This window comes from Scyliorhinus torazame, chromosome 7, assembly GCF_047496885.1.
Source record: "Scyliorhinus torazame isolate Kashiwa2021f chromosome 7, sScyTor2.1, whole genome shotgun sequence".
Taxonomy (NCBI): Eukaryota; Metazoa; Chordata; class Chondrichthyes; order Carcharhiniformes; family Scyliorhinidae; genus Scyliorhinus; species Scyliorhinus torazame.
In genome coordinates this window covers 13,744,528-13,759,154 of record NC_092713.1, presented here as the reverse complement: position 1 = coordinate 13,759,154, position 14,627 = coordinate 13,744,528, and the positions used below count along the sequence as shown (strand labels likewise).

Here is a 14,627-nt window from a genome sequence, read left to right as displayed (position 1 = left end):
CCAGTTTTAAAGCGGGATATTCCTCAGCGGCTGCAGGTGCTGAGACACACTCCGTGAAATGCCGATTTCTTGGCCTCGGGGAGTTTCTCCACGTCGAGGCCACATTTAGACATCTCCTGCGAACGAGCTGGAGATTCCTCGCAGGTCGGGCACCATTTTGTTGGCTGCCCTGATTTATGCCCCCCGCCCTCCTACCTTCAGCCCTCCACCCTGTTTTAATAATCTTTATAATTAATCTTTATTGTCACAAGTAGGCTTACATTAACACTGCAATGAAGTGGTGACTGTGAAAATCTCCTGGTCGCCACATTCCGGCGCCTGTTCGGGTACACAGAGGGAGAATTCAGAATGTCCAATTCACCTAACAAGCACGTCTTTCGGGACTTGTGGGGGGAAACCGGAGCACCCGGAGGAAACCCACGCAGACACCGCGAGAACGTGCAGACTTCACACAGACAGTGACCCAAGCTGGGAATCGAACCCGGGACCTGGGTGCTGTGATGCAAAAGTGCTAACCACTGTGCTGCCATGTTTTAGACCCCTACGTCTTAACACTAACCTCAGGGAGGTCCCCGGGACATTCCCTCACCCCCCCCTCACCCATCCCGCAATCTGGTAAAGCCTCCCCCCACGGCCGGATCCCTGGCACTGCCACCTTGGCACCATGGCCGTGTCCCTGCCAGCTTGGCAGTGTCATCCTGGTACCCTGGCTGTGCCATGGTGGTACTGCCAGGGTGCAAGGCTGGCTGTGCCATGGGCCTAGGTGCCAGAGGGAGTGCCAGGGTGCCACCCTGCCCTGTCCCTGACCCACCAGTGGTCTCTACTAGCCTGGGAGAACCCCCCATGTATCATTACAAATGGTCTACGTTTGTGTAAAGCAGTTCTATACGGCACTCTGGCGAGGTCTCCCAGGCACGGCCGTTAGGTTTCAACAGCCTGACACCAAGTCGGGGGTGACGAAGCCATTAAATCACGCCCACGATTTTAAGTCTGTTTGAGCTTTTCCAGCACTTTCTTGTTTTGTCCACAACGTTGTGGTTAACTCCCTCAGTTCGAGGGTGATTGGGGAAGGGCAACAAATGCTGGTTCAATATCTTATCTGAAAGATGGCACCTCAGACAGTACAACACTCCCTCAGTACTGCCCTGCAGCGTCAACCTAGATAATGTTGGTTGATGGATAAGTATGGGCCAAGCTATCAGGTGGAACTCCACAAGTCTTCTTTAAAATGGTACCAGGAAGGCAGATTGGGCCTCAGTTTAATGTCTGGTGATGGCCACACCTCGATTGGGGGCTGCTTCCTGAGACTAAGTGGTGATGACAGCGGAGCATGTGTGAACTTCCACGACAGATAAATTGGCATGAAACTCTCACCGCTTTTGGTACCGATGAGGGGCTAGCGCCAGCACCGAGTGAAACTCCCGTGTATCGCGCCAAAAACGGCCAGAGAATGGCTGGGTCTCGGGCCACGCATGCGCAGGACTGACGACCTGCACTGGTCGAGGCGCAACACACGGCGCTGGCCATGCATGAACCCAACCCGCCAACCGCGACCCCACAGCCCACCCCTCGCCACCCCCCACCAGTCACCCCCAGTCCTAGAAGAAGCTCCCCCCCCCCCCCCGACCAGCGGCACGGATCCCGGCCGAGTGTGGCGGCGCAGGACACCGTCCGCAGGCACGGCGGGTTTCCGCACGCTCAGTACCACACGTGGCCCGCGCCGCCAGGACCTCGGCCCAACGGGGGCGTAGCATCGCGGGTGGGCCGTCCGATGATGCGCCAACGTCGTTGAAACGGCGCGCGGCACGCGTAACGATGACGCCGGTTTGGAAGGGCGGACCGGCGTCAAACCGGCCCAGATTCCGGTGTCGGAATCCATTCTCTGGCTGATCGCCGATCACGATTTCGGCGTAAGGCTACAGAGAATCCAGCCCTGGGTCTCTGTAGCATTGGTGCGTGCATGACACAAGAGGAGTGCACTGACATTGCTTATTGGCTCTTTGATTTTCACTGCCAATCCTGTGAGTGATTCCAGCATTTTCAGTTTCTTTCTCTCTGTCCTGGGCCAGACTGAAGTTGAGGTTTGGGCTGTGGGCTTTAATGACAGGTCGTGATTCTGCTGACGATTTTATCACTTGACAGGGGAACAACTCCCCACGGCCTGAGGAGAAGGTAAAGAGGTCCCTCCAGGTTTTGGTGACTGATTTATCGCAATACTACTTCTGCTTTCTCCGTGACAAACAGCAGATCATGTTCAGGTTGGGGCAGCTTCCTCATCAGCAGTTGACAAGGCTGCCTCTTTGTGTTTTAGTTTGTTCCGGAGCTCCTCCCGCGATGCCAGCACGACACCTCTGTGTCCTCGTCTTCCTCTTGACCTTTCACACCAGTTCCAGTGTTTCTGAAATCTCCTGCAGAGATGAGGACGGACAAGCGGTGGACTGGTGAGTACGGCAGCCACACAGCCAACGGGAGGAAGGCTGGAGGCTGTGTGAGTCGAGGCCACACTGGACCAACAGCTAAACAGAGCCTCCGTTTCACGATAATTGATAGGGAAAGGATTTGCATTTATATAGTGCCTTCCACTAAAACAGGACACTAAAGTTGCTGTGCAGCCAAAGAAGTGCTGAATGTTCGATTCCTGACAGCCAATTTGTACACAGGAATACCTCACAGACAACAATAGAGGATAGATGTTTAAAAAATCTTTTTATTGGCATTTTCAAAATTATATACATTGCCGTTTGTTTTCTTTCATTGTACTATACAGCAATACCCCCCCACCCCCCCCCCCCCGGGTGCAATAGAGGGTAGGTGACCAAGTATTCTGTTTTAGCATTGCTGGGTGAGGGATAGATATTGGCCAGGACTCTGGGGACAACTCCCAAGCTCTTCTTCCCAGTAACGCTGTGGGACCTTTTAAATCCACCCTCTCAGACTTAATATCTCAGCTGAAAGATGGCAGCTTACAAAGTGCAGCACTCGCTCAGCACTGGCCTGGGCCATCGGCCAAGAGAACGTAGGCTGAGGGATAAATGTCGGTCAGGTTACCAGGTGGAACTGCCCGAGTCTTCTCTTCAATGGTGTGGTGGGACATCTTATATATCGGCCAGAATGGCGGATTGGGCCTCAGTTTGATGTCTGTTCTGAATTATGACACTTCCTGCTGTGCTGCACTCCCTCAGTACTGCCCTGGAGCATCAGCCAAATTGTGTACTCCAGGCCCTGGGGTGGGACTGTGAACCCTCTCACTCCAGGAAAGACATACCCTACTGATGCACGGATGATTCCATTATTCAGAGAGTTCATGGGTCGACTGGTGTTGGTATTAAAAGAAATGTCATGCTAATTCATTGGCTAAACTTACGCAAAGGAAGAGTAACTCTCTCTGCACCTATCTGCGCTGTGACAGCTCAATGTTAAAACTGAATGTATGAAGTAGAAAGTATTCTAATCTCCAACTCTGATGTTCCTTGCTGTGAAGCAGTCAAAACATTTCACACCAACCAAAATAGGCATGAATGGATATTTAATGGACAGTTTTTGTGAATGATGGTGTTACATTGAGCATATAGCTTCATCTTCTCCATGAAATGTTTTACTTCAAGGACGGCATGGTGGCAGAGTGGTTAGCACTGCTGCCTCACAGCACCAGGGACACAGGTTCAATTCCGGCTTTGGGTGACCGTCTGTACGTTCCCCCCCCGTGACTGTGTGGATTTCCTCCAGGTGCTCCTATTTCCTCTCAGTCCAAAGATGTGCAGGTTAGGTGGCGTTACAGGGTTGCGGGGATGGGGTGGGGGAGTGGGCCTGGGTCGGGTGCTCTCTCCGAGGGTCGGGTTAGGCAGACTCGATGGGCTGAATGGCCTCCTTCTGCCCTGTAGGGGCTCCATAACTCAATTATTTCCTGTGCTGTTGGTCACAAGGTGCAAAATCAAGTGTGACCCTCAGGTGAAGCAGGGTTAGAAGGCAGTGGCCAGCCAGACGAGGAGAGGTCTTGGGGTGCATATGGGGTGCGGCCCTGTCTACCAGCCAGAAATGCCGGGTTCAATTTCCAATCTAGGGCTTGCTGGCCCCAGAAAGAACGTTTGTGATGGTCTAGACCAGAGCATTCAGACATACATTAAGGTTGTTTTGATCATTCAGTTGAAGAGGTGCATCTGTTGCTGGGTTTATTTGGCGAATGGTATCTTGGGTGTGTGATTGAGGGGCTGGGGGGGGGGGGAAAGAGCTGGAGAGTATAAAGCAGGTTCTTCTGCCAATGTTTGGTAGTGGTGGAGTGGCAGTGAGGGTGTCGGGGATGTCGGTGGGGTAGGGTTGGTGGTGGTGGTGGCATTGGGGTTGGGGGCGGTGGGGGCAGTGGTGGGGGTCAGGATAGGGATTGAGTTAGCGGTGGTGGGGTTTGTGGAGAACAAAAACAGTGGAAGGTAAAGGAAGCGCGACAACAGATTTACCCTGGCAGGAGAGGGAATTACCATGAGGGATGGAATGGGGTTAATAGGAAGGACAGGATATCATGGGAGGATGGAAGGGACGGGATGTGAAGGGTGGAAGGGGGTAGGAGGGGATGGCATGGGAGGAGTGGATGAATGATGGAACTGGTTAAGGGGCAAAATGAGGGAGGCAATTATTTGATGCAACCTATTGAAAAATTATTCACTAGATTTGAATGAAAATATTTTAGAAAAGCTTTTTGATGATATGAAGGAATATATCAGCATTGAACATATAGATGAAGACAATGGCATATATTCCAGATCTTCTACACAGCGTGTCTTCAGTGGGAGAACCACTGTACAAACCCAGACTGAAGGGAGGAGCAGTTACATTGCTGCTACAAAATTTCACAAGGTCTTTGTCATGGAACAAGACTGGCAATTAGGAAGCTGTATTCTTCGATGATAGATTTCAAGGAAAGTGAGAGTTTGTTCCTGAGGAACATAAAAAATATAGGCAGGCGCTCATGAGGCCAGAGTGATCTCAGAGGATTGTGGGGGTGGTGGAGGTGATGGAGATGTGCAGGGGTCAGGCCACGGAGGGATTTGGAAGCAAGGATGGGAATTGTAAAATCGAGGGCATTGCTTGACGAGGAACCAAAGCAGCGAGCGAGCGAGCACAGGGGTGGCGAGTGATTGGGACTTGCTACGAATAAGGACATGGGCGACAAGCTTTTGTGATGGGACGCCAGACTGTCACGTGTTCGGAATATTCGAGCATACAAATAATAAAGGCATGAGTGGGTTTTTCAGCATTAGATTGCCTGAGGTCATACATTCCATAGAATCCATACAAGACAGAAGCAGGCCATTTGGCGCATCGAGTGTTCACTGAGCCTCTGTAAGTGGGCAGCACGGTAGCACAGTGGTTGGCACAGTTGCTTCACAGCTCCAGGGTCCCAGCTTCGATTCCCGGCTTGGGTCACTGTCTGTGCGGAGTCGGCGCGTTCTCCCCGTGTCTGCGTGGGTTTCCTCCGGGTGCTCCGGTTTCCTCCCACTGTCTAAAGATGTGCAGGTTAGGTGGATTGGCCATGATAAATTGCCCTTAGTGTCCAAAAAAAGGTTGGGCGAGGTTACTGGGTTACGGGGCTTGGGTAGGGTGCTCTTTCCAAGGGCCAGTGCAGACTCGATGGGCTGAATGGCCTCCTTCAGCACTGTAAATTCTATGATTCCAAAAGCACCCTACCTACATCCACTCCCCCACCCTATCCCCACAACCCCACCCAATCTGCACATCTTTGGACATTGAGGGGCAATTTTATCGTGGCCAACCCACCTAACCTGCACATCTTTGGACTGTGGGAGGAAACCGGAGCACCCGGAGGAAACCCACGTAGACACGGGGAGGATGTGCAAACTCCACACAGACAATGACCGAGGCCGGAATTGAACCCGGGTCCCTGGAGCTAGTACTGTGAGGCAGCAGTGCTAACCACTGTGCCACCGTGCCGCTTTATGCTCGGACATATAGGACCAAACAGGCAGCAATGAGGGACTGCATTGTTGAAGATACAATGTCAAACCTTCACAGATTTATACAGAATAATGTTTCAAACACTTATAAGTTTTGTGTGATTTGATGTTTTTTATTTTACCTTTCGGAATGTATTAATTTCTGAACTCACAGGTTTGCCATTTACAAGTTGCCCAAACATAAAGTTCATCAATCCATCGGGATGGGATTAAAATACTTTTACTTGGATCCTTCAACTGCAACCTGGCAGCGAAGCAAACACCTTGTCAATATGACAGAGAGCGCCCTTGGCAGAACGTTGCAGCAGCTTTACTCCACCTACCAGTTAAAGGCAAGTGTTAACACCACGTGTGAACAACCCACATGCACCCAAAGGCAACAGATCCCAGTGAGAATTCCGCAGACCATAATACGTAGGAGGAAATAGGCCATTCGGCCCATCAGAGTCTGGTCTACCATTCAATAGGATCATGACTAATCTGATATGATAATATATAATAATCCTCAAACCCACTTCCCCACCTTATCCACATAACTCTTACTGGATAAAACTCTGTCTCTCTCAGCCTTGAACATACTTAACGACCCAGCCTCTGCAGCTCTCTGCGGTAAAGAATTCCACAGATTCCCTACCCTCTTAGAGAAAGAATTCCTCCTCATCCATGTCTTCAATAGGCAGCCCTCTACTCTGAGATGATGAGTGCTAGTCCTAGAACATAGAACATACAGTGCAGAAGGAGGCCATTCGGCCCATCGAATCTGCACTGACCCACTTAAGCCCTCACTTCCACCCTATCCCTGTAACCCAGTAACCCCTCCTAACCCTTTTTGGTCACTAAGGGCAATTTATCACGGCCAATCCACCTAACCTGCACGTCTTTGGACTGTGGGAGGAAACCGGAGCACCCGGAGGAAACCCACGCAGATACAGGGAGAATGTGCAGACTCCGCACAGACAGTGACCCAGCGAGGAATCGGACCTGGGACCCAGGCGCTGTGAAGCCACAGTGCTAGACTCTCCCAAAAGGGGAAGCAACCTCTCATCATCGACCCAGTCAAGGCTCCTGGGAATCCTATATGTCTCAATAAGATCGTATCTGATTCGTATAAACTGCAATGAGCACAGGCCTAACCCACTCAACCTCTCCTCATAAGAAAATCCCTCCCTCCCTGGGATCAACCTAGTGAACCTTCTCTGGACTGTCTCCAATGCCAGTATATCTTTCCCTAGATAGGGGACCAAAACTGTTCACAGTATTCCAGGTGTGGTTTAACTAGTGCATTGTATGGTTTTAGAAGACTGACCTATTTTTATACTTCATTCCCTTTGAAACAAAACCAACATTCAATTTGCCTTCCCTGTTACCTGCTGAACTTGCACGCTAGCTTTTTGTGATTTATGCATAAAGACCCCAAGTCCCTCCATGCAGCAGCTTTCTGCAGTCTTTCTCCATCTAAATAACATTCAGCTCCTTTATTCTTCCTACCAAAGTGCATTCTTCCGTAATTGGAGGGGCGGGCAACTCCGGCGGGACGGAGTGGCGTGAACCACTCCGGCATCGGGCCACCCCAAAGGTGTGGAATTCTCCGCACCTACAGGGGCTAGGCCAACCCCGGAGTGGTTTGCGCCCCATCAGCCGGCGGGAAAGGGGCTTGGCGCCACACCAACCGGCACCGAAGGGCCTCTGCCGGCCGGCGCGAGTTGGCGCATGCGCGGGAGCACCAGCGTGTGCTGGCATCATCCCCGCGCATGCGCAGAGGGCTTTGTTTCTGCTCCGGGAATGGCGGACCGCTACAGCCGCTGATGCGGAAGGATAGAGTGCCCCCACGGCACAGGCCCACCCACGGATCGGTGGGCCCCGATCACGGGCCAGGCCACCGTGGGGGTACATCCTGGGGCCAGATCCCCCCGCGCCCCCCCAAGAACCCCGGAGGCCGCCCGCAGAGCCGGGTCCCGCCGGTAAGTACCTACTCCAATTTACGACGGCGGGACTGGCAAAAGACGGGCGGGACTTCGGCCCATCGCGGGCCGGAGGATTCGGGCAGCCCCGCAGCCCATTGAGTCACGCCGGACCCCGCCATTCTCCGAGGCGGACGGCGCGATTCACGCCGGGCCGATTTTTGGGGGGGCCGAAGAATTTGGAGGACGGCGGGGGCAGGATTCACGCCGACCCCCGGTGATTCTCCAACCTGGCGGAGGGTCGGAGAATCCCGCCCCATAACTTCACATTTTCCTACATTATATTCAATCTGCCAAGTTTTTGCCCACTCACCCAACCTGTCCATATCCCTCTGTAGACCTTTTTGGGTCGTCCTCTCCACTTGCCTTCCCACCTAATTTTGTGTCAAGTTTGGCAATAGTGCAATCACTTCCCTTGTCCAAATCATTAATGTACATTGTACATAATTGTGGCCGCAGCACTGATCACTGTGACACTCCACTAGTTACATCCTGAAAATATCCCACTTTTTCCAACTCCCTGCCTTCTATGACGACCCTCAATACAATTGGGCTCTTATCTTATTAAGTAGCCTTTTGTAAGGTACTTTATCAAATGCTTTTTGGAAATCCAAGTTTTGCGATCCAGTGGAGAATGGAGTGTCGGCTGAAAAACTGGATTGATGCTGGACGCCAATGCCGTCTGATACTCCGTTCCTCTGCCAGTGACAGCAGCGAGCTACATGCCGCGTGCTAGCGGGAGGATGTAATCGGTGACTTGCACCCGTTTGCATCTGATCAACAAGCGGGATCCCCCCTCCACCACCACCATAATGCAGCGAGCACCACAGCAAGCAATTCTCCTGGCTGGATTTTTTGTAAGTTTTCCGAAGCGTGGCCCTGATGCGGTGGACCCCATGGCGGGTCAAGGGCGTCAGTGCATAATTGAGGTGCCACCCAAAGTCCATCGAAAGTCCCCCCCCAATGCATATCCAGCTCCCTGCCTGATTCCCCCACCAACCACCCCAGCTCTCCATCAGACCCCCATCAGACACCCCATCAATCTTCCCCCATCAGACCTACCTATCAGCAACCCCCATCAGACCTCCCCATTAGAGAACCCCATCAGAGACACCCAGCAAAAACCCCCATCAGAGACTCCCTTCAGAGACCCCCATCAGAGACACCCAGCAAAGCCGCTCATCAGAGACCCCCATCAGAGCCCCCAGCAAAGACCCCTATCAGAGACCCCTTTCAGAGACCCCCGTCAGAGACCCCCAACAGAGACTCCCATCAGAGACCTCCTTCAGAGACCCCCATCAGAGACCCCCATCAGAGACCCCCTTCAGAGACCCCTTTCAGAGACCCCCATCAGAGACCCCCAACAGAGACCCCATCAGAGACCCCCAGCAGAGACCCCCATCAGAGACCGCCATCAGAGACCCCCATCAGAGACCCCCAGCAGAGACCCCTATCAGAGACCCCCAGCAGAGACCCCCAGCAGAGACCCCCATCAGAGACCCCCATCAGTCACCCCTGACAGAAAGCTGAGGAGCAGTCCAGGCAGTACATAGAACATAAAGTGCAGAAGGAGGCCATTCGGCCCATCAAGTCTGCATCGACCCACTTAAGACGTCACTTCCACCCTATCCCCGTACTCAATAACCCTTCCTAACCTTTTGTGGTCACTCAGGGCAATTTATCACGGCCAATCCACCTAACCTGCCCATCTTTGGACTGTGGGAGGAAACCAGGGCACCCGGAGGAAACTAACGCAGACACGGGGAGAACGTGCAGACTCCACACAGACAGTGACCCAGCGGGGAATCGAACCTGGGATCCTGGCGCCGTAAAGCAGAGTAGAATGAACAATCATTGCATTTTAACTTACCCTTCCCTGACACCTGCTGCCTCAGTCAACAGTATTTAAAGCAACAGCTGTCACTAGTGCCAGAAGCTTCCTTAAAAGCAAAGTACATTTCTATAGGGTTTCAAATCCCTTGACAGCATTTGAAATGCAAATCTTCCAATCAATTCCACACAGCAATACATTGCAATAGTCAGTGATTGACAGTTTTATTACGCCGGAGAAAGTTGTTTTGTTGACTGTTGATCTATCTTTCCTTTCATGCTTGAATGCATCTCAAGCACCCTGCTTTGATGCTTATAAACACTCTTGCCATAATTGACAGTTCCCCATCTCATCAAAAGCAGCTAAGTGCTTTCACTTCCTCTTTTCCACAGCAAAATGAAGTTTCTCCCGAATTTCTTGTTGGATTTATTAGCGGGCAGAGTCTAAAAATTAGGGCCAGACTGTTCAGGAGAGGTGTTAGGAAGCATTTGTACACACAAAGGACGGTAGAAGTTTGGAACTCTCTCCCACAAACGATCTTAAATATATGTCCCTCAGTTGTGGTCTCAATCTCACGTAGGGACAAGAGTTGGCCATTCAGCCCCTCGAGCCTGCTCCGCCATTCAGTGAGTCCATGGCTGATCTGTGACCGAACTACATATACCCGCCTCCATATCCTTTAATGCCTTTGCCTAACAAAAATGTATCTCTCTCAGATTTAAAATTAACAACTGATCGAGAATCAATTGTCGTTTGTGGGAGAGAGTTCCAAACTTCTACCGTCCTTTGTGTGTACAAATGCTTCCTAACACCTCTCCTGAACAGTCTGGCCCTAATTTTTAGACTCTGCCCGCTAGTTCTAGAATCTCCAACCAGTCGAAACCCTGTCTTTTCCTGTTAATACATTGAAGATTTTGATAAAATCACCCCTTAAACCTCTAGGGCGAAATTCTCCCCAAACGGCGCGATGTCCGCCGACAGGCGCCCAAAACGGTGCCAATCAGACGGGCATCGCGCCGCCCCAAAGGTGCGGAATGCTCCGCATCTTTGGGGGCCGAGCCCCACCATTGAGGGGCTAGGCCGACGCCGGAGGGATTTCTGCCCCGCCAGCTGGCGGAAACGGCCTTTGTTGCCCCGCCAGCTGGCGCGGAAATGACATATCAGGGCGGCGCATGCGCGGGAGCGTCAGCGGCCGCTGACAGTTTCCCATGCATGCGCAGTGGAGGGAGTCTCTTCCACCTCCGCCATGGTGGAGACCGTGGCAGAGGCGGAAGGGAAAGAGTGCCCCCACGGCACAGGCCCGCCCGTGGATCGGTGGGCCCCGATCGCGGGCCAGGCCACCGTGGGGGCACCCCCTGGGGTCAGATCGCCCCACGCCCGCCCCAGGACCCCGGAGCCCGCCCACGCCGCCTTGTCCCGCCGTTCAAAAGGTGGTTTAATCCACGCCGGCGGGACAGGCAATTTATCGGCGGGACTTCGGCCCATCCGGGCATGAGAATCCAGCGGGGGGGCCCGCCAACCGGCGCGGCCCGATTCCCGCCCCCACCGAATATCCGGTACCGGAGACTTCGGCAACCGGCGGGGGCGGGATTCACGGCGGCCCCCGGCGATTCTCCCACCCAGCGGGGCCGGAGAATGACGCCCCTAAATTCTAGAGAAAGCAGACCTAACTTGTATAATCTCCCCACATAACCTAACCCCTGAAGTCGAGCTATCATTCTTGTAAACCTACGCTGCACTCCCTCCAAGGCCAAAATACTGAATCTAAGGTGTGGTGCGCGGATCTGCTCTCAGTGCTCCAAGTGGGGTCTAACCTGGGTTTTGTAAAGCTGCAGCCTAACCTCTGCATCCTTATACTCCAGTATATTGAGATAAAGGTCAGCATTCCATTAGCCTTCTTGATTACTTTCTGCATTTGTGGCAACATCTTTACTGTGTCCATCTTAACAACCTCCTTCGCCCCTCCCAGCCTTCACTTTTCGAGAGAGGCGGGGCCCCTGCCACCTCAACCTTTCCTGAAAGTTATAACCCCCCCTTGTCCTGGTATCATCCTTGTTAATCAATGTACCCCTTTCTCCAACCTCGCACTGTGCTTTTCGCAGTGTGGGGACCAGAACTGTACAAAGAAATTTAAATGTGGTTTACGTGACCGCTCTGCTTTTTCCAATTCTATTCCTGTAGAAATTAGGCCTCGTGCTTGGTTTGCTATTTTTTTTAATGCCGTGTATTCCTGTGTTGCTACTTTTAGTGATTTGTGACCCTGTATGCCGAGGTCCCTTTGATCCCCTGCTTCATTTAGACTCTCATTTACCAAGCAGTATGAGGCTTCAGAGGGAAGAAAAAGAAATGGCTTCAGCAGTAGGCAATTTGAGCCCCTCGAACTTGCTCTGCCATTCCATAAGATCATGGCCAATCTGATTGCGGCCTTAGCTCCGTTTTGCTGCCTGCCTCCTTGACTCACTTTGTTGATGAAAAATCTGTCTAACTCAGCCTTGAATATATTAAGTGACCACTGCTTCCTGGAGAAGAGAATTCCAAACACTAACTGTGATGAACGGTTACTGTCACACTGTACCCTTGTCATCATGTAAGGTGATGTCCCCTTTAAGACCGGGCTTGGAACCCTGGGGAACTCTGCCTCCGCCCATCTGGGAGCCCTATATAAGGGGCCGCCTTGTGGGCAGTGCAGCAGTTAGCACACGTATCGGCACTAGTCTAGTTCTTAGTTTATTAAAGCCTTCTTCACTGTTTACACTCTAAGCGCCGTTACTAAGGGTACCACACTAACTATCCTCTCAAAGAAGAAATTCCTCATCTCCAGCTTGAGGCCTCTAATTCTGATTCCATCTTAAGCCACCTGGCAAGATGCACCACCTCACACTTGTCTTTGTTGAGATCCGTTTGCCATTGAATCGTGCATCCATCCTTCAAGTTTCCCAACATATTGTTTATCTCGTGTGACTTTATGGAATTATTTGTTTGGATTAGGAGCTATCATTGTTGTTCCCTTGGAAACAGGTCAGTGACAGAGCATATTTTATCTACAATGATGGTGCACCATCAATGCCTTATGACATGAAGCATGGACATACAAAAGGTAACAAAATCTTATATACTGTTGGCACAAAGTTTTGATAATGTTGAAATTGAGCTAGAGTGTGAGGAGCCTGAAAATCCTGAGTTGAACTTAGTCTGTTTAGGCGTAGTCATAGAGGTCTACAGGACAGAAAAGGCCCTTCTGCCCATTGCATCTGGGCCAGTCAAATACAGCCACCTAACTGTTCTAATCCCGTTTTCCAGCACTTGGCCTATAGCTTTGTATGCCGTAGCATCTCAAGTGCACATCAAAGTACTTCTTAAATGTAATGAGGGTCTCTACTTCCACCACACTCCCAGGCAGTCAGTTTCAGACTCCCACCACCATCTGGGTGAAAAGGTTTTTCCTCACGTCCCCTCTAAACCTCCTGCCCATGACCTTAAACCTCTGCCCCCTGGTCATTGATCCCTCCACCAAGGGGAAAGGTTTCTTCCTGTCTACTTAGAACTGAGATGAGGAGGAACTACTTCACGGAGAGGGTGGTGAATTTGTGGAACTCACTGCCCCATAGTGCGGTGGAATCTGAGGCATTAAATGGTTTCAACAAGGAGATAGATATATTTCTGGGGGAAAACGGGTTAAAGGGATTTGGGCAACAGGTGGGGTGGTGGATTTGAGAGCAGGAAGAGATCAGCCAGGGTCTGATTGAATGGTGGAGCAGGCTCAAAGGGCTGAATTGTCTACTTTTGCTCCTAATTCCTACGTTCCTATGCCCCTCATAATTTTAAACATCTCAATCATGTTCCCCCTCAGTCTCAGCTCCAGGGAAAAGAATCCCATTCTATCCAATGTCTCATCGTAACTAAAACTCTTTAAATTAACTCTTTAAAGTTAGGGACCCGGGTTCAAGTCCGACCTTGGGTGGCTGTGTGTGTAAAGTTTGTACATTCTCCCCGTGTCTGCGGGGGCTTCCTCCGGGTGCTCCGGTTTCCTCCCACAGCCAAAGATGTGCAGGTTAGGTGGATTGGTCATGCTAAATTGCACCTTAATGTCCAGGGATGTGCAAGTTAGGTTATGGGGTTACAGGGGTAGGGAAGGGCTGTTGGGTGAGTGGTTATGGGTCGAGTGCTTGTTTGAAGTGTCGGTGCAGACTCGATGGGCCGAATGGTCTCTTTCTGCACTGTAGGGATTCTATGATTCTCCAGCCCAGGCAACATCCTTGGAAATCCCCTCTGCACCCTTACCGGTGCTGTCACACCCTTCCTATAAATGTGGATTCCAGAACTGTACACAATACTCTAGCTGGGGCCTAACTAACATTTTATACAGGTCCAGCATAACCTCCCTGCTCTTAAACTTGATGCAGCTAATAAAGGCAAGTACACCATATGCCTTCTTAGCCACTGTAGCCACCAGCTCTGCTACCTTAAGGGACCGGCGTACATGCACACCAAGGTCCCTCTGACTCTCGGTGCTTCCCAGGGTCCTGCCGTTTATCCTGTATTCCCTTGCCTTGTTTGTCCTGCCCAAGTGCATTATCTCACACTCATCCGGATTGAATTGCATTTGCCACTGATCAGCCCATCTGACCAGCCCGTCTCTATCCTCCTGTAATCGAAGGCTATTTTCCTCACTATTTACCACCCCATCATTTTTTGCATTATTCCTGATTTAAATGATCAACCCTCCTACATTTGTTTCTAAATCATTTAGATAAACCATAGCAAGGGACCCAACATTGACCCCTGCTGGACCCCACTGGACACAGATTTCCAGCCAGAAAAACACCCCTCAACCATCACCCTCTGCTTCCTACCACTCAGCCAATTCTG

The 14,627-nt window shown here is 51.4% G+C and overlaps 1 protein-coding gene across 2 annotated transcripts in view; it reads left to right on the top strand.

The window, feature by feature from the left end:
* Positions 1-2,094: 2,094 nt before the first annotated feature.
* The window catches only part of dnase2b (deoxyribonuclease II beta), a 38,634-nt gene continuing 26,101 nt past the window's right edge, over positions 2,095-14,627 (top strand). Inside the window, exons 1-4 of one of the 2 annotated variants that reach the window (XM_072510349.1) lie at positions 2,095-2,172; positions 2,312-2,441; positions 6,121-6,298; positions 12,777-12,855. In XM_072510349.1, the coding sequence (XP_072366450.1) occupies positions 2,335-2,441; positions 6,121-6,298; positions 12,777-12,855 (364 nt within the window). In that variant the 5' untranslated portion in view covers positions 2,095-2,172; positions 2,312-2,334. Of the gene's footprint in view, positions 2,173-2,250; positions 2,442-6,120; positions 6,299-12,776; positions 12,856-14,627 lie in introns of those variants that run through there. The other variant, XM_072510348.1, reaches the window with a different exon arrangement.